Source organism: Lepidochelys kempii, chromosome 6 (assembly GCF_965140265.1).
Source record: "Lepidochelys kempii isolate rLepKem1 chromosome 6, rLepKem1.hap2, whole genome shotgun sequence".
Taxonomy (NCBI): Eukaryota; Metazoa; Chordata; order Testudines; family Cheloniidae; genus Lepidochelys; species Lepidochelys kempii.
In genome coordinates, this window is record NC_133261.1 from 83,099,680 (window position 1) to 83,120,661 (window position 20,982).

Genomic DNA, 20,982 nt, shown 5'->3' on the forward strand with positions numbered 1-20,982 from the left:
TGTTCTAGGTTTCAGAGTAGCAGCCGTGTTAGTCTGTATCCGCAAAAAGAAAAGGAGGACTTGTGGCACCTTAGAGACTAACACATTTATTTGAGCATGAGCTTTCGTGAGCTACAGCTCACTTCATCTGATGCATGCAGTGGAAAATACAGTGGGGAGATTTATATACACAGAGAACATGAAATAACGGGTGTTGCCATACACACTGTAACAAGAGTGATCAGGTAAGGTGAGCTATTACCAGCAGGAGAGGGAAAAAAAACCTTTTATAGTGCAAGTAGAGTAGGGGCATTAAGGGACGAGAGCTGAGGAAGCGTTGTTCTAAGTCAGCCATAAAAATGTTGGCATACTGTGGGCCGTGTGGGTACTCATAGCAGTGCTGCTGATTTGAAGGTATACACTGTCCCCAAATGTGAAATAGTTATGGGTAAGGACAAAGTCACAAAGTTAAGCCACCAGGTTTGCCGTGACATTTTCGGGGATACTGTTCCTGACGGCTTGTAGTCCATCTTTGTGTGGAATGTTGGTGTAGGGGGCTTCTACATCCATAGTGGCTAGGATGGTGTTTTCAGGAAAATCACCAATGAATTGTAGTTTCCTCAGGAAGTCTGGGAGTGGATGTATCATTACCCAAAGTAAAACTATTTCCCCATGTTTATTCTCCGCCCCCCCACCAACTGTTCCTCACACGTTCTTGTCAACTGCTGGAAATGGCCCACCTTGATTATCACTACAAAAGGTTTCCCCTCCCCCCATCCCGCTCTCCTGCTGGTAATAGCTCACCTTACCTGATCACTCTAGTTACAGTGTCTACAGTAACACCCATTGTTTCATGTTCTCTGTGTATATAAAATCTCTCCACTGTATTTTCCACCGCATGCATCCGATGAAGTGAGCTGTAGCTCACGAAAGCTTATGCTCAAATAAATTCATTAGTCTCTAAGGTGCCACAAGTCCTCCTTTTCTTTTTGCGGATACAGACTAACACGGCTGCTACTCTGAAACCCGTGATTAGTAAAGTGCTTTAATTGTCCCATGTAAACCCTGCTGGCACGTTAATGTCAACGTGCATGAGAGTGTGCCAGAAGGAGCTATATGGGACAGTTAGAGTGCAGCATATTAGAGTCCTTGATAAATCACACCCCAGTACTTTGCTTTTCTAAAACAAGATGCACATGTAAACATCACCAAATACAAAAGGAAGATTTGCAGAGCAAACTATTCCGAGTACTAGTCAAAGTGTTGTTTGTTCTATATGAATCATTGTGGTTCATGCACTACACAGATGAAAAATGTCTGAACACACACATACACACACACACACACAAAACCAAGAGCAGAAGTTATTCAGATATTTAATGAGCCCCAATTTCAGGTGTTCTCCTGAGGCCATTTTTCGCTGTACCACAAATCAATACATATGCAGCTTTGACATGAAAGATTTTTTTTCAATTATGCAGTAAACATATCTGTCATATCAATTCTAATTTATATGGGCCAGTTCTACAACCAGACCCTCAAATACCATAATCCTTCAAAATGGATTATTATTTACTGTGTTAGGATAATGATGGAAGCAGAGTTTGACAAATATGCATTCATATGCTGAGACAGGGTCCTTCCTGTTGTGTTAAGGTGCTCTTTTTTACAACAAGGTAAAATTTGTGTGGTAAATTTACATACCCTTCTCTCACTGTGTCTAGTAGGAAGAACAAATCCCAAAATGTTAAAGTTCATTTGTTTTGGCAACTCTTATTATTTTAGTAATTAGATAATTGCATACCAGAAGGGCCTCATCTGGGGTGGTAGGTGAAAGTTCTGCAGATACTGTCCGAATAGTGCTGAGTCCCGTTAAGGAAACATTTGAGAGTCGTCTTTTACGTACACCGCTGCAGTTGTTAGGGATTTTAAATGCACACCTCTTATGGTAGTTTAGACCACATCCTGAAAAGGAAAACATGAAGCCTTCCTATTAAAGATTATTTCAGAATAAAGTAGAAATGTATTTTTATATTGAACAAAAATGCCACCCTAATTTTCTCTGAAGCTATTGGTATTCAGCATTACTATTTTGCTTTAAGTTTTGCTAGTTTAAAAAGGTGTTAAGGCAAATCTCAATGGTCTATAGATAATTCAATAAACTTCCAAAAGTTACCACCATGACCAAACCTCAGTCTTAGTCCCTCATTTGCCAAGAATCTATGAGCAGAAGGCACTACTGTGGCTGTACACTTAGTACATGGGAGGTATGGAAAAAAGATTTAATTTCATGTCAGTCATTGGCAACATTCCAACAGGAGCTGAACACAGATGCTCTGGGTAAAATGAGAATGATCACAGCAAATATCTATACTCTGATCTCTCACCAGTATTGCTCAAGAGCAACTTTAATGAAGTCAATAGAATTACACTGGTATAAAATCAGAGAAAAGAATTAGGCACAGGGTGTGAGAAATTTACATGACAGAAAGGCCTTTCCTCAGATAAAGATTAGGCATGGACAACCCGTCCGTGACACCTCCTGGGGGTACAGAGTGAGGCTTCCACCTGTCTTTAGGGTGAGGAAGCCTTGCCTGTACCTTTCGTGGGTCAGCTTCCTGACTCCACCGGCACAGACAACACAAGCACTCCCCGCTTAACATACGGAGGCTCTGCCCAGCCACTACTCCACTGGACGCTTTTAGCTTTCAAAGATTCACTGCTCACAAAGGAACAGTACACCCCAGCTTACCACATACATCTCAGATCACAGCTCCACTTAACACAGGGCCCTTAGATAAGTTTATAGGACAAATGATTAAACTTTTATTTAACAAAGTATAGAGATTCGAGAGATAGTAAGTAGAAATATTGGAAACAAATGGTTACATACAAAATAAAATCATAACACTCATTCTAGAGCCTAGACTTAACTAACAAGTTACTGTCATGTCTTATAGGGCAGAGCTCACCCAAAATCCATCCCACGTATTACAGCCAGGCTTGGCTGGGATCTTCCATTCGAGAGACAAGCTAAATTGTCAGCTTTCCTCCACAGTGTAAAAGATTCAGGGTGTCTCCCTGTACCCTCAATTATACTCCCATAACCATTATCTTTACTCATAAGCAGGACCCTCCCTGATGGTTGTTGTTTTCCTGTGTGCCTTTTTCTTGTCAATTTTACAATCTCTTGATTAGCATATGGCTCAGACTGTAGCTAGGCCTCCATTGTGAAGCGGACAATACTCAATACACACATTACCAGCCAGAGAGTCATAAAAGTGTCTCTTCCTTCCTACCTGACAGGAGCTGATCTGCCCTAACTAACATACCTTAATAATTTTCAGTACAGATACATAATTCCTTAAACATTATCCGTACATACATTTCACAATGATTACGATGACAAGTGGACTCTTGGCTCTTGGTAGAGAGCTCATATGCCACCTTTTGGTAAACTTAATATGCATACATCTGACCTTGGGGATGCCTGTAAAACTCTATGCACCCTTTGCCACCAAAAGGTTCCTGGGTCACACCCTCCTCCGGGCCTAAATTCTGGATTTATAGTATGATAAGACCTCATGAGGAAGAGAGCCTAGGCTGGCATTTGGTAGTGTGAGGGGAGGAAAATTTGAAATTGGAGACAGCAGTACCAGGTTATGGCTAAATAAAGACAGGGGAAAGTGAAAGCTGACAAAAAAGTTTCATGTTCTTTATTGATTTCTATCCAGTTCAATCCCAATGAACCCACTGGCATTCTAGAGGATGCCAGTCAATATAAGATTTTGGACCCATGAGATTTTAAAAAGTTATTATTATTATTAACAAACAACTAATATCAAACACTAAGGCTATGTCTACACTACAAATTACTTTGGTATAAATTATGTTGTTCAAGGGTATGAATAATCCATACCCCTGAGCAACGTAAGTTATACCAACCTAAATGCCATTGTAGACAGCGCTATGTCAGTGAGAGAGCTTCTCCTGCCAACATAGCTACTGCCCCTCATGGAGGCAGGAGTTATGAAGCCGACAGGAGAGCTCTCTCCCATCAGCTTAGAGCATTTTCACCAAACGTGCTGCAGCTGGGCCGCTGTAAATTATGGAGTGTAAACACAGCCTGTAACTAAACACATAAAAGTGATCAATAGTAGTAAATCTAGTTATCTTTGCACTTCAACAGTACAATATTTTGCAGCCAACAGTATTACTATTTGTCTATGAATGACATGGGATATACATTTTTTTCCCCTTTAAAGAAGCCTGGATATCTTGAAGAGTAAGGACTGCAAATGTACTCATAAAATAGCTGGACTTTCCAAAGCAGCAGACATTCAGAAAGTTTACTGTGTTGTCCCAAGAAAGGTTCCCTAGATTCAGAGTCATTCAGCTACCATTTGTTCATTTATTCTAGGCCGGAGGAGAAAGATCATCATCACTATACTTGTTACTTTAGTCATACTAAGCATCTTGTTTTGAATTCCCACAATATTTTTATTCCATTATTAGCTTTATTCCAGAAATTGCTATATTTATTTTCTTGATGTCCTTTTTCTGTCATCTCAGTTCATCAATGAGTTAGGTCAGAAAACCATACAAAATTACTCTTTATTTAAACACAATATCTTTTTTAAAAGGGAAGAGAGTAGATCCCATTTCCCCAGCAGAATAATGGCTTACGCCTTTTGAACTCCTCCTCCTAAATAATCTACTCTGGTAATTATAAACATTTAAATGTGCAAATTCAGAGGGGAGTGAGATTAATCAGATAAGGACTCTGTTCAACAGTGAATATACTTTTAGGCAAATTCACATGTCTTTCTGACTTTCTGCCAGCATATCCATCCCAACCACACCCAGAGTACAAATCATAAGACTCCATTGAGCCTGATGGCTTTGCATTACTTAATGTTAGGGAAGATAATGGAGATGCCACAAACAATTTTTAAAAAAGATTCAGGGCCTAAAACTGGATAAGACAATGAGAAAAACAAATTTATTTTTCATTTAAAAAAAATTCTCCTTAATGGCTGGAGTATAGAATCATAGAACATCAGGGTTGGAAGAGACCTCAGGAGGTCATCTAGTCCAACCCCCTGCTCAAAGCAGGACCGATCCCCAATTAAATCATCCCAGCCAGGGCTTTGTCAAGCCTGACCTTAAAACCTTCTAAGGAAGGAGATTCCACCACCTCTCTAGGTAACGCATTCCAGTGTTTCATCCCCCTGCTGGTGGTGGAGTAACCCTGATCATTGTAGCCCCTGCTGAAAACAATGAGTCATGACTCTCAACCTGCCTATGTTCAAATATGCAGTGTTTGCCAAATACCCAAAATGAAGAAAACAAACAAAAATAAATTCATGGAGGAAAATTAACATGTGGGATTCGTTTTTTAGTGCAAAAAAATCTGACTATAATCTCAGTTACATATTCTTATTTTTAATATAAATAATATTTAATAGCAAAAAGGGAATGAACACCAAATTAATGTGGAACATAGGGAACTTTGGGTCTACATTGTGCGATTGTCCCTTGAAATTAAAGCCATCCAATAGGTATGCAATGAGTTTTGTGCTCTTTTTCATACACACACGACTCCTAGTAATTTTAACTGAGGGTGCATTTACATATTGACTAGCGAAATGGTAGTGGATTTACTTGACATAGTAGTATAGGAGATAGCACAAACCATGAAAATATTTACCTTCAAATCTTTATACGAATTCCATCATTAATGTCTTTGCCTTTATTTGCTGGGAATATTTAAATAAGGAAGCATTCTTTGTCACATGGCAGAATTTCTACTTACTCATCAAAAGCCTTGTCTATATAAAAAAGTTGCATTGTTACTGCTTATACCACCATAATTAAACCAATTTAACTAAACCAACTGTGTGTTCACACTCTTGTGCTTGCACCAGTACAGCCATATTGAATTAGAAACCATGGGTGAAATCCTGGATCCATGGAAATCAAACTCCCATTGATTTCAGTGAAGCCAGGATTTTACTCCATATATTCACACAGCACTGTGCTGCACTGATTGTACTGCTTTGCTGTCTCAGTAAGTACTCTGAAGTACCTTGGATTAGCTCCAGCCTCACTATATTCTGACCAGTTTCCACAATGCATTATGGGATGTCCCTTGGAGACCAGAAGTATAGTTCTGGTGCCCACACTATTTTGAAATACTGTCAAGCACAGGAGTGGCATGCTTGACTCCAGTCTCTGACTCAGATTGGAAAGCAAATGCTAACTTACCTTCACATTTAAGTCCCTGACGCACAAGACCCCACAGCATTTCTCCACAGTGGTCACAGAAAGCTGGTGCTCGGTATGAATGAACAAACAGAGCATGGGGACGGATCTGAAAGTCTTCAAATGTGGCAGAAGCTGTAAAAACAAGAACATATAAAAGATAAAGCTAATTAATACCATAACAAATCTGTATCATTACATGATATTTTATTGTAATAGGTAATTTGATATTTCTTTTTTTTTCAGATATGATTGAAATATAATCATTGTTATCTTGAGTTTCTCTCTTGTGGTCATTATTATAAATGGAATTATTCTTTATTCATGCAAAATTTAATTTATAGAAAGAGAAGTAAGAATTCGCAATTGCTTGTAAATATAATATCCTATTCCAAGGATGAAATGCTAGTAACTATCAGCCATACCAAAATGAATGTTAGAAAAATGTAAAAGTGTGCTTCCAAGTTTTTTTTTGCCAGTACTTCAGATGTACACTAAAGTTGCAGCAAACTTTTATACTTTCCTTTCTAACTTTTGTACTGCTTAGAATAATATTGATCTCTTACCAGAGCTATCATATACACAACTATTAAAATGTGTGTATTTATGAAATCTTTGTTCATAATATCTATTGTACTCATGTCCAAGCCTGTCATTTACATTATTTTATAATCCTTCATTTTTATAGTATATTCTAATGTACTGGTCAAGGATATTTTTAAGTTTATTTTTAAATTGTTTTAAATGTTCTCATCAAAATTTAAAGGTGTGATTATTTGCCACTTTTTCATAATGGTTGTATGAGGTAGTTGCTACATTCGTCCAGATTTATTAAGACTCTCTTTGAGGCAATGTGATAAATAACATATTGGTAATCTAGAATGAGTATTATCTGTTTTCTAGCAAAGGCATAAAGAATAATTGGTGCATTAAACCTCTGCCATAAATTAGCAAAGGATTCAACCAAATTTCAAGACATTTTTCTAAGCACTATTTTATAAGATTGCATCATTATGTGAAAATAGGCAGAAGCTAAGATGCATTGCATGGGAGCATGTAGCTGCAAGTCATTATCAAACACGGAAAATGAAAGTGGATCAAGGAGGGCCACTGATGCAGACCATTTCTTAACAGGAAGCATGTTACCATTTGCCTAGTCAAATGTTAAAAAAACAAAAACAGTTACTAACCTTTCCATAACTGTTGTTCTTCAAGATGTGTTGCACGTGTCCATTCCAATGTAGGTGTGTGTGCGCCTTGCCCAGTGCTGATACATCTGTGACAAGGGACAGCGATGGATGGGGCCATGAGAACGGAACGCCAACCACCAGCGGGTCCAGCCACCAACCAAGGAAGATGAAAACTGGGGTGAGGAACCCTGAGGATTGTGTTCATATGGTGGTGTTTTGTTGAGTACACCAAAGCCAGCCATGCCTGGAGAGGTCTAAGTCAAAGTCTCGCGTACTGAACTATGTAAGTACATGAGGTCATTTGACCCAAGAGCCTCAGGCAACTCCGTGTTGTTATAATCAGGCATTCCTTGAGGTGCTCTATAAGCATCATGATTGCCTGAATCTGCCCTTCTGGGAGAAAGGCTCTGGCTTGGTCAGAGTTGAGCACCACTTCAATGGACTCTATCCTTTGTACCGGGGAAAGGGTAGATTTCTACATATTCATTAGCAGGCCTAGGTCCCAGAAGGTTGACTGGATGAGATGTATGCTGGACTCCACCTGAGCCCTAGTCCAGCCTCTGACCAGCCAGTCGCCAAGGTAAGGGTAAACCTGAACCCCTTGCCTCCTTGGGGAGACTGCTACGACCACCATGTGCTTTGTAAGCACTCATGATGTTGCTGATAGGCAGAACAGGAGAACTGTGAAGTGGCAGTGCATGTGATTCACAACAAACCTGAGGAACCTTCTGTCCCCCTGAAATATCAAAATGTGAAAATAAGCATCTCTCAAATCAAGGCTGATGTACCAGTCCCCTCTATTTAGGAAAGGGATGATGGAAGACAATGAGACCATGTGGAACATTACCTTCTTGAGGTAACTGTTGGGCTGCCACAGGTCCAGGATAGGTCTGAAACCTCCCTTGGCTTTCAGGATTAGAAAATAATGGGAGTAGAACCCTCAATCACTTAAATTCTATAGAACTTCTTCCAAGGCTTCCAACTGCACTTCTTGGCCTAGAAGTGGCTCATGAGAAGTGTCCCTGAAGAGGAATGGGAAGGGGGATGGGATGGGCAGAAGAAAATTGAATTGGAGGGTATATCCCACTTCTATTGTGCTTAGTACCCAAGGGTCTGTAATAATACGGGACCATGCCTGAAGGAAGTGGAACAAGTGGTCTGCAAAGAAAGTGCAGGTTGGATCCAAAGTCTCTGTGGCTGGCACACTGTCCCCCTGAGTCCCATCAAAAGGCCTGCTTAGAGTGTCTGGAATGTCTTGGGGAAGCAGGCATTGATGACGAGAACGACTGGCGTGCAGGTCTCTGCTTGAAGTCTCTGCTCCTCTTCCTCTGTGAGTCCTTCTTGGCCGGTGGAAGGAAGAACCAGAAGGAAGGCTGGGGCATAAAATCCTTTCTCATAGATGCTGGGGTGTATAAGATCAGGAACTCCAGAGTAGCCCTGGAATCCTTGAGGCCATGGAGCTTAGAGTCTGTCTGCTCTGAAAAGAGCAAAGTGCCCTCAAAGAGAAGATCCTGGAGGGTCTGTTGGACTTCATGTGGGAAGCCTGAGGATTGGAGCCAGGAATTTCTATGCATAACCACTGTGGAGGCCATGAACCTGGCTGCTGAATCTGCAGCTTCCAGGGTCCCGTGTAGGGAAGCCCTTGCTAAAGACTTCCCCTCCTCCACCAAAGAGGAGAACTTGTGTCTGGCCTCTTGGCCCATCAAGTCCTTAAACTTTAACAAGGAGTCCCAAACGTTAAAGTCATAACCTGCTTGTTAGTTCGTGATCCTGAGCTGCAAACCCCCAGTTGAGTAGGCCTTCCTCCCAAACAGGTCTACTAGCTTCTTAGAGTCTTTTGACTTAGGGGCCACTCATGGTAAACCCTGTTGCTCTCACTAATTGGAAGCTGAGACCACCAAGGATTCTGGGAGAGGATAAGTAAGTAAAAATTCATATCCCTTAGCCAGGACAAAGTTCTTCTTTTTGGCCTTTTTGGCTGTGGGAGGTAGGGATGCTGGGGTTTGTCTTTTACTGGGTCCCTGATGGCCTTGTTGAGGGAAAGGGCCACTCTTGACAGGCCTGCTGCAGCCAAGATGTCCAACAAAGAGGGAAGGATTCCTTAACCTCCTCCATCTGGATGCCCAGGTTTTGGGCCACTCTCTTAAGAACATCCTTATAGTTGTCATGGGAGGGTGCTATGTCAGCTCCTGCCACAGGCCTTGTCAGGAAAAGAGGAGAAGGAATCCTGCACCAGCCAGGAGCACTGGTCTTTGCTTTTGGCACCGGCCAGCTCATGTGGTTTTAGCTCCTGGTAGTGAGTACTGGTCTGGTACTGGAGCCTGGATCAGGCTCTGCTCGAAGAGGCGGCAGTACTCTTCCCTCAGAGGCCGTCGAGTAGGAGCATCTCAATTGAGAACCCTGTGTAAGGAGAAATGCCCATGGGTTCCAGAAGGGCCACTGTAACGGCACCTGCCACTATCCAGGAGGCCAAGCAACTGACAGAATGCCTGGCCCAGGTCCATCACAGGGTAGTACCAACTTGCATGCCAGGGCCGATTGCTGTGGAAGATATATGACTCCGATGATGAGGAATCGCTGTCTGGAGAACAGGGAGGAGAATTTCCCACTAGTTCCAGTGACCAGTACAAAGGCAGGGAAGACCCGGTGGATATCACTGAGGGAAAAATTTATGGTGGCTGTACTCGGAACACACACACACACACCTATATTGGAATGGAGATGTGCAATCACTCAAGAATAGGAAGTTTCACAGAAAGGTCATAAATTGGCCTGCACTCGTTGAAGTAAATTTCAAATCCTCTTGGGACAGGTGCAACAATTCCAACTGTTGGAACAGCTATGATAGTTAGAATAATCATTTTGGGATTGGCTTAAACTACAGAATAGGCAGCTACAGTATATAAAGACATTTTGGTTCCAGATCATCAGTGTTCAATTGTTTGGTTTGAATCAAAGATTTATTTGGCCTCATTACAAGAGTGGGAGTGAAACTGACAATCTGAAGGATCGGGAACAGGCTTTAAAGCGTACTACAGGGAGATAAGCCAGGGCCTTAGCAAAGACGATATATCCCTGGAGGTGTGAACAAAGTGGTGTATTTATATTTTAATCATGCAGCTAAAGCTACAAAAATGTCTTTTAAAGCTGTGTTTGAGTTTGTGCCACAGTACTAATCTGTGAATAATTTTATTGATCAGATATTGCATTCATGGGCATTACATAAAACAGATAGACAAGATATGACAATCCTTAAAGCCTCAGTTTAAGACAGGATTTAAACATATGATTAAATCAGCCCTGGTTCAGAACAGAATTTAAGCATGTGCTTAAATCCCATGGATGTGAACAGGATTGAGCACATGCTTAGATGCTGTCCTGAATAGGAATACTTTCGGGAACTGGAGCCTAAGTAATACATCACACAATGTCATGCTAATTTTTTATGGTTCAATCCAAATAAAGTCTTGAGACCCAACCACTGTTGGGACCATTCCCAGTCCTTTCACATTAATGGAGAGAGAACTGAAATACCAATCAAGGGGAGGTTTTGCAGTAGTTATAGAGCTGATTATAATAAAGGCCAGCTGTAGTTAAGTCAGTTCTGTCTCTGTATGAGGTTACACCACTTAGTAAAAACATTTCTTAGAATTTCTACAGAGAAATAGTGTTAGCTCTGTCTAATCACACTAGCTTTTAGACTTGGGAATTTGTATCACAGATCTTCATCATATCAAATCAAAAATGGGATCAAATGACTCACTACTATGGAATTAAACAAATCCTTTTCCACTTTACGCAACCCAAATCACCTAGAAATTCACTCCAGTCAAAAAGCCTTTATGAATGGGTCGTCATTTGTTTTGTACGGAGTTTCCAATTTCGGATTTTCCTAATAGACTATGTAAAAATGATTTAATATTCCAGGCCTAATAATTGCATCCTTCCTATAGACAGTCCAATAGATTACGACATCCTGATTCAGAATTAAAATAGTTTTGAATTATTTAACATGGGCTGCAGACAAACAATATACATTTATTCAGATGCATTTCAGTCAACCAAGGCTTAGATCACCTAAGAAAAACAACTGCGGGGAGTTATTGCTCTAGGGTTTTTCAGAATAAAGCGGTCAACTCCATTGTTAAGTCAATGTTGGCCTTGGGGTATCCATAAACAAAAATAATCAAAATATATTTTACATTATTTAGCAGACTCCTTCAAGAGTTTACTTTGGCTTGGACTGAACACGAATTGGCATCTACACATCCAAAGTAAGGAACTGATCCTGAGATGTGTTCCATGCTGGCAACTCCCATTGACAACAGTGTGAGTTATTCTCAGGGCTTGATCCCACAGTGCATATTTTAGGTTCTAAATTCAACTATTTTAGGGAAACAAGCTCTGTGTTCATAGGAATAATCTTTAAATGTTTGTGTTGCCTGAAACTTTCAGTTAAATCTATGCCTGGTTTGATGGCCAGTGAGATATTACACTGGTCAAAGTAAATTTGCCTTCTGTGTCATCAGCCAGAACACATAAGTAAATCAAAACTAATGTATATTGTCTATTGGGTTTGGACCTGAAACTGTTACATAATCTAGTTGCCATATTCCAGTGGTTATTTCTGTAGATGTAATATAGGCAGTTGAAAATGCAACAGCATTTTTGTTAACATATTAGTAATCAAATTACTTATTAAATGGAGAATTATAATTAACAAAAATGACTTAGGCTCCAGTTCAGCAAAACATTTAAGCATGTGCTAAAGTCCATCCCTATTCATTAAAATACATAAGCGCATGCTTAATTTAAAGCACATCCTTAAGTCCAACTGAAGTCAATGGGAATTGAACATGTATCTAAAGTTAAACGCATGCTTAAGTGCTTTGCTGAGCAGGGATGGACTGCTAAATTGCAGGGCTTAGTGAGAAATTTTTGTCTAGGCTCATTTGTGAATGATATATTAGATATCAGATACAATGCAGAAAAGGCACAGCATAGACTTTGAACAATGCAATAACTTTTATTTATCATAGAATCATAGAATATTAGGGTTGGAAGAGACCTCAAGAGGTCATCTAGTCCAATCCCCTGCTCAAAGCAGGACAAACACCAACTAAATCATCCCAGCCAGGGCTTTGTCAAGCTGGGCCTTAAAAACCTCTAAGGATGGAGATTCCACCACCTCCCTAGGTAACCCATTCCAGTGCTTCACCACCCTCCTAGTGAAAAAGTGTTTTCTAATATCCAACCTAGACCTCCCCACTGCAACTTGAGACCATTACTCCTTGTTCTGTCATCTGCCATCACTGAGAACAGCCTAGTTCCATCCTCTTTGGAACCCCCCTTCAGGTAGTTGAAAGCAGCTATCAAATCCCCCCTCACTCTTCTCTTCTGCGGACTAAATAACCCCAGTTCCCTCAGCCTCTCCTCATAACTCATGTGCCACAGCCTCCTAATCATTTTCGTTGCCCTCCGCTGGACTCTCTCCAATTTGTCCACATCCCTTCTTTAGTGGGGGGACCAAAACTGGACACAATACTCCAGGTGTGGCCTCACCAGTGCCGAATAGAGGGGAATAATCACTTCCCTCCAGGGCCGGCCCACAACATTTTGGCACCTGAGGCGGGGAGCTCAAATGATGCCCCCATGCCCTCTCGCTTGGGCCAAAACTTTGAAAGGTTTCAATTCTGCCTTCTTCCTGTTCTACTCCTCTCATGGTAACTGCTCTTCTAGGTAGCAGAGAGAATACATATGCACCAGCAGCAGACACAATTTTCTACACTTTGGGTCCCAGTGGCACCTCCCCACAGTCTGGCACCTGAGGCGGCCGCCTCAGTTCGCCTCATGGTAAGGCCAGCCCTGCTTCCCTCGATCTGCTGGTAATGCTCCTACTAATACAACCCAATATGCCATTGGCCTTCTAAGTTTGATAAGTTAACGGAAGAAAAATTCATTTTTAGTTATACCCAAAATTAGCTATTGATTTAAAAGAATTGAAGATTGTGACTGAAGTGAATCTGAAATTTAATTTTTCCATAAGTAGTTTTGCTACTGCTGCATTCAGTCCCACCTGCAATGGATAAACTGATGACAAGTTTTGGTTGCTCAGTGCATCCTCTCATTTTGATTTTGTTTGTCAGTATTATCCTCGCTTTCTCCCAGGCTGACTCAAGTGGTAAAGAAAGAATTGACATCCCTTCTACTAAAGCTGTAATTGATCCAGCTGGGGTCCCTGCAGATTAATTGACAGGTCATCATGGCTCATGCACTCAGCATAAAAATTGAGCTTTCTATCATTTACATAGTGATGGCCTACTCTATTTGTTGTTTAATTCAGACTGCAAGCAGAATATTAAACAGAACAATTTTATCTGTAACAAAGTTAAATGCAAAACATTATGTTAATGCAGCATTAAGTGTTCAGAATTCAAATAAAAATAGTCAGGAAAAATAAAAATGTAAGCAGCAGTGAACTTGGTCTTGCTGCATGCCTGCAGTATATTCTATTCACCCAGTTCTCTAGTGAAGACACATTTATCATTCTGCAAGCTAGTTTCAGTAAGGTTTAGTCATGATCCAAGATCATGTTTTATGATGACCTCATTTTCCAGTGAAGACAAGCCCAAAAGGAGCAGGATTTTATTAGGTCTTCTTTAAATTATAATAACTGTTCAAAAATGATTTTTCACTTGCTTGTAACTTTTTAAATTATTATATATACACTTGCAGACACACACACGTAGTAAAGGCTTAACATGGACTATTTACATTCTAAGTTTCAACTTTCAGATTCCTCACTGTGTGCCTGTATGTAAAAATAAAAGCTGGCTCAGAACAGAAAAAAAATATTTAGGCTGAGTGCCTCAATGCCTAAATACCTTTAAAAATATGAGTCATTAACTCATAGTGAAGGATACGATTTAGTCACAGAGGTAATGGATTCTGTGACTTTACAGGACATCCGTGACTTCTTTGGCTTCAGCTGTTAGTGGCTGGAGCCAGGGCTGTGTGCTCCCCGCCACCGCGTTGGGCTGGCCCCACCTACCTCCTCCCCCCACATGGCTGTGCCAGGGCTGGGCTCCCTACAATGGTCGTGGCTGCCAGTCCCCACTCCATAGAGCTCCAGCTATCATTCCTCCCCGCCCCCACTTATTTTTTAGTAAAAATCACAGAGAGGCAACGGGCTTCCGTGAATTTCTGTTTATTGCCCACATCTTGTCTGTGACTTTTACTAAAAGTAACCATGACAAAATCTTAAGCTTGTTCATAGTAGTAAATGCTATGCTTGGTAATGTTGCAGGATTCAGTTCATAATGGGCTATTATTTAACTCAGAACTCATTTGTTGCCATCTTTTCAAACATCCCTAAGAAATTCTAAGTCATACTAAACCATGGACATTATAACAAAAATAACTTTGGGAAGGATTCATTCATCCAGTCATAATGATTAATGAATTTACACTTTTCTTTCATTATAGAAAAGCAGAGGGAGACATTTTGTTCTTCATTGATATGACCTTTTGGCAACCAGTGCAAGGCAAGTCCTCAGCTTGTATAAATTGTCAGAGCTCCGTTTACACTAGCTTAGGATCTGACCCTGGATTTCTGAACTAGAATGGGGCTTATACTAAGCTTAACTTTTATGTTTGGGGCCCAATCATCTCATTCAATGGAAATTGTGACTTCCCTGGAAATTAAACGTACACAGCTGACAGAATGACTGTGCCACTGTTTTGTTCTCTGAATGGAAAACGAGAATTGATTTATACCCATTTTGTTTCTTTAAAGTTAATTTGTCCTGGTCCCTATCTAAAATAATTTATTAGCAATTTGTACCATTTTAATACAAATAAATCTATACTGAGATAGGGAAACTTAGATGGGGAAAACCTTTGTCTACTATGTATTCTTGACATTTATGTAAACACCTCTGAACTGTGTAAAATTTAGTTACAAGGAAATTCCACAATGAAATTAATATCCTTATTTATCCACCACAGCTTTCTGTTACTGAGGCATAAGCAATAAAATCTAGATGGTTAAATCATTCAAAAATATTTGCTTAATATATACATACATTCTTAATTTGAGAGGAAAAATATTAATATTCATAAATAGCCAATATATATGACTCATCTTTAACTTCTGTATTTCTAAAGTTCAATTTTAATATTCTTCTGTTAATTTTAGAACGATTAGACAGTTTTAAAAATACAACCTATAAAGCAGAACAGACTTTGCATTCATTTGAAATCCAAACACAGCATCCTTTCATTATGAATTTACCTGTTTTATACCCAAGGGGAAAATCAGCCTTAGCTTAGTTTATATATTCAGTCTCTGCTAATCATAAAATTGCACTTCAGAGATAATCATTTAGCACAGGAAAACAAAGTGAGTACTGTAATTAAAGTTCATTGAAGAGATGGATCCAAAATGGACATTGACTAGTGATATTAAAGAATTCAAATGACTGACAGTAAAGCAATAGCTTATAATATCTTACTCTGTTATAATCAGTCTGATTTGGATTAAAATCATATGGTAGACAAATTCACTAAACACAATGCCTCCATTACATTTATACTTGTTTCTCTCTGATTTACTATATTTACAGTCCATTGGAGAATATTGAAACAGTTGTGCCCAGGCCAAAAATTAGGCCTGAATAAAGACTGGGAATGGCTGGGTCACTACAAAAAATAATTTTCCCTCTGTTGATACTCACCCCGTCTTGTCAACTATTGGGAATGGGCCACATCCACCCTAACCGAATTGGCTTCATTAGCACTGACCCCCCACCCCACCCGGTAAGGCAACTCCCATTTGTTCATGTGCTGTGTATTTATACCTGCCTACTGTATTTTCCACTCCATGCATCTGATGAAGTGGGTTCTAGCCCACGAAAGCTTATGCCCAAATAAGTTTGTTAGTCTCTAAGGTGCCACAAGGACTCCTCATTGTTTTCACATAGGGACTATCACTTGAAGAAAAACTATGCTGTCTATGGTTTGAGAGGGGTAGACGTGTTAGTCTGTATCAGCAAAAACAATGAGGAGTCCCTGTGGCACCTTAGACACTAACAAATTTATTTGGGCATAAGCTTTTGTGGGCTAGCTTATGCCCAAATATATTTGTTAGTCTCTAAGGTGCGACAAGGACTCCTCGTTGTTTATGCTGTCTATGAACTCATGAATTATCTGGATATTTATTGTTTTTACTCATGGATGTGTAGATTACACATCAAAATCAGTCTTGGACTCTAAAGCCTCAGTTCAGGAAAGCATTTAAGCATGTGATTAAGTCACACTGAAGTCAATGGGACATAATCATTTCTTCCAGTGCTCTCCTGAATACAGATGCTCTCCTGTATCATGGTGCCAGGCCAGGACACATTAAGGCACAGGCAACCCTGGCACATGCCCAAGGCCCAATTAGTGGGGGGGGGGGACCCAATCTGACTGGCACTGCAACCCTGTGCAGCAGGTTGCAATTCTACTCACTGAGATTTGCACCCCCCTTTCTCCCTGTCATGATGGAGGGGCGAGCAGTGGTGGGGCAGCCAGAGTGGCTTCTCCTCTCTGCTGCCTTGGGGCCAGCTACTGCTCCAGTATCTGAACCAGACCAACCAGAGCTTCACCACCATCATCCAGGAGTTGGAAAGGAATGGTGGTGGGTGTCTGCACAGGGTAGATGACAGGGGCAGTGGGGAGCCCTGTGGGGGTAGACATAAGGGAATGGCTGTGCAGCAGGAGCCAGTCACTGACTGAACTGGATAGGAGTGGGCTAGCTAAGCAATATCCTTATATGTTTGCTGAGGGCCCAGTGATGGGTTAATCCAGCCCTGGTCCCAGGCCTCAAATTCTTTGCACAGGACTATGAGACCCAGAGGGAAACAAACATGACAGTATACCACTGTGCTCTCCCAATTCCTGACTCAGCTGGGACCCAGCATAATCATTTAGGTTAGATAAAACTGAGGAAATTCAGAGGGACCTACCAATGCTAAGTGAATGGACAACATGATAGCAAATGAAATGCAGTTGACTAAAAGAAAATAATGTAAATTTGAACTAGTCATACTTATTTGAATGATATTGCTAGGCTCCAAATTAACTGTAATAATTCAGGAAAAAATAAAACCTGGGAATCATTGTGTGCAGCTTAATGTAAAATCTGTGCTAAATGTGTAGTGCTGGTCAAGAAAACAAAATGCTGAGGGTGAAATCCTGACTCCACTGAAGTCTATGGGAGTTTTGACATTGGCTTCAATGGGACCAGGATTTCATGCAGGATATATAAACAGATAAGATTGAAAAAATACTGAAAACATGATAATGCCATTATATAAATCAGTAGTGTGTCCTCACTTGCAATACTGTGTTTAGTTCTGGGCACTCTACCTGAAAAGAAGATACAATAGAAAAAGAAGAAATTCAGAGATGGGAAACAAATTCCTGGAGGCAGACACTTCAATATGAGGAGAGGTTGAAAAGATTGGGGTGGTTTAGTTTAGGGAGGAAATGAGTAAGAGGAAACACAATAAATGTGCGCAAAATAAAGTGCAGTACAGAGACATTAGAGCAAGTGCTCCTATTTACCTTCTCTCATAACACAAGTACAGTACAAGAGGAAAGACAATGAAATTAAAATGCAATGAGCTTAATACTGATAAAAGGAAATACTTTCTAAAAATAAAATTTATGAGTAATCTGTGGAACACACTGCAACAAAATATCTCTGAGGTTAAGAGCTTGGTAGAATTCAAATATGGATACAAATGTTGTAAAAATAATGGTAATAGCTACAGCTTATTTGTTAGTTTTTGTTTTGGCATATGTGCTCATACTTCAGGGTGCACGAAAGGTTATTCGTTATTTGCCTATCATGAGGCATTTTTTGCCTTTCTCTGAATCATCCAATATGGATGGATATATCCTGTACAATACAAGGAAATATCCTGTTAAAGACAGCATACTAGGGCATAAGACAGAATCTACCACAATTGTTTGGTCTAATCCACTTCATCAAGTAATAGAAGGGATATGAAGGTGGGTCCAACAGAGTGCTGTGTCCAGGAGTGGCCCTAGTCATTTTGCTGGATAGGGCAGAAAAGATTTTCAGAGACCACCCACCACATCCCGCCCTGCCTGCTGCCTCCACAAGAAGCCAAGCAAATAAAAGGCCAGCCAATCAACTGGCCAATCAGAGAGTGGAGTGAAAGCGAAAGCTGAGCCACACAGTGGAATGGCACCTCCTGGAATTTGGTGTCCAGGGCGACCCCCCTGCTTGCCTACCCCTAGAACCATGCCTGGCTGGGGTCAGTTGCAGCTGCTGGAGGTGAAAGGAAAGGTCAGTAATGGAATGCAAGGCAACAAAGGGTTCTGCAGGAGTCTGGTGAGACAAAGGCGAATCCTATGCATGCTGCACAATCTGTGATTTCATAACCAAGGAAGCACTAGACTATTTCAGCGGCAGTCACAACCAAAAAATCAGGAGGAAAAAGAGAAGATTTAACTAAATTTCTCTGAGCCTCAAAAAAAGAAATTATGTTGGATTCATTTTTAGGGATGACCAAATGTTTTGGTAGGTTTCTGATTTTAACTAAACCAATTAGCCCATCCATAAAAATAACTGTGATATTGCTAATACCTTGTCATGATATATAATGCATTTCATCAGAGGCCCTCAAAGTATTGTACAAAGACAGAAGCCACATACGATGCAGTATATCCACATCCATGTTTTATATAAAGCTGGGGGCGGGAGGGGGCGAAGGCTAAATATCTCATTTGAAATTCTAATAGAGGGACATAAAATGTATTTATAATTTCACAAAAATGTGTTTGTATTCATATGGACCTTTGTTTTCTGCGATTAATTCTTTTTGCATTATAAAATAAGCACTTGATGTGAATCCAACATGCTAATCTGACAATACTGCCATAGTTAAAGGGCAAATATGTAATGAAATATCCATTTAAAAAAAATAGAGGACAGCATGTATCATGAGTTCTGAGTTTGGCTCAGGACTTCAAAGCCTTCCCTTCAAATGAGATAGGGTCATTTAAAGAGTAGGCTGCTGAATTACAGTACTTGAATAATCTATTGGGCTATTATTTCTGAAAGAGATTTGTTATAGTAGATCAAAATGATCATACACAAAACACTTCAAAACAGAGAGACTGATGTATATCATACTAGACAGAAGGCAAAAAGAAAAAAGAAAAAATGAAAGATGGTATGCTTGAGCCTGGCAAAAACAAAGATGTGGATTAAGCAAACCTTGGGTGCAGCAGTTTGTCTACTGCATAATCAGAAATAAAAATATGGAGCTAATTACAGCTACTTTGGAAATAGAGAGACATTATATTAAACAATAATTGAAATGGAACTCACTCTTCAACCTGACCATCCTTTTCCAAACCTACTGTAAATAAAATATACTGCCAAAATCATATTATATATATATATATATATATATATACTCGTTCTTCCTCTGTCCATATAGAAATCAAAGTTCAAAGTTATCAGTGTTAACTGATGTAACTTTAAAAATGTCTACTTTGCTGAAACTTTAATCTTAAAAATATTAATTGAATAATTTTACTATTGAGTACCCCATTAACCCCAGACCACTCAGGCGCTGCTTGATACACTTTCAAACAGAGTACAGCTAAAAAATCCAGCAACATAAAAACAGACAAAATATTTTAAAAGTCTATGACTTCATTCCTAAAACATAAAAAAGATAGCCTTCCATCCTCTTTTATCTACAAAGTGATCTGTAAGTGGTTATAATTGAAAAGTAGTGTTTCAAGGTTTTTTGTTTTGTTTTTTTTAAATGAGTGGAAATGAGCTAAAGGAGAATGAAATCTACAAAGTAAGGCAGTTCCAGCATCTGTCAGCTTGAAGTGCAACAACGAACCCCCCCAAAAGTGGGTAGCGCTGACACCTACCAGAATGAGGCTCAATATTTTTCAAACAAATCTACATTAATAAGGCAAATAAAAGCATGGTATGCATATTTGCAAAATATCAAAACATTAACCTCCCACCAACGGGAATATTTTACTCTCTAAGCAACCATACCATCTTCTGGTTGACTCCTCTATTCTAGAGATAACTGCAGCAATCACTGTGGGGTGGGATCTAGACTCATCTGCAACTTCTGGAAGGAACAGCTCATACTGTTTTGCATCAAAATCTTAAGGTCTGGTACTATCAAGGAAGCCAGATGGCTAAATTATTAACCCATTGCATACCCCAGAGTACCATGTTTTACCAATTCCAAAGGAAGGACAAATCAATGACTTCCACCTATCCAGGATGCAATTGGTGTCAAGGAACACTGAATCTGAAAAAAACAACTACCTTCTTAACTACTTGCACTAAAAATGGAAGACTAGTAACAGGGAAATAACTGGCAAGCACACAGAAAAGTTTGGGGTTTTTTTGAAGTGAGGAGAGAGTGATCCTCTACATATGTGAAGATGGTCTGCACCCTTCCTTAACAAAATGAGTCACCAATAAGCCTGTTAG

General features: G+C 40.0%; 1 protein-coding gene across 7 annotated transcripts in view; it reads right to left on the reverse strand.

The window, feature by feature from the left end:
• Positions 1-20,982, reverse strand: part of PRKD1 (protein kinase D1) — a 301,945-nt gene that overhangs the window by 92,832 nt on the left and 188,131 nt on the right. For all 7 annotated transcript variants that reach the window (XR_012159485.1, XM_073348910.1, XM_073348911.1 and 4 more), the window contains 2 exons: positions 6,247-6,378; positions 1,784-1,944 (listed from right to left, as the gene is read on the reverse strand). Coding sequence is in view for 6 of the 7 variants with exons in the window: in XM_073348910.1 (XP_073205011.1) it covers positions 1,784-1,944; positions 6,247-6,378 (293 nt within the window). In the remaining variant the exon portion in view is untranslated. The remainder of the gene's footprint in view (positions 1-1,783; positions 1,945-6,246; positions 6,379-20,982) is intronic.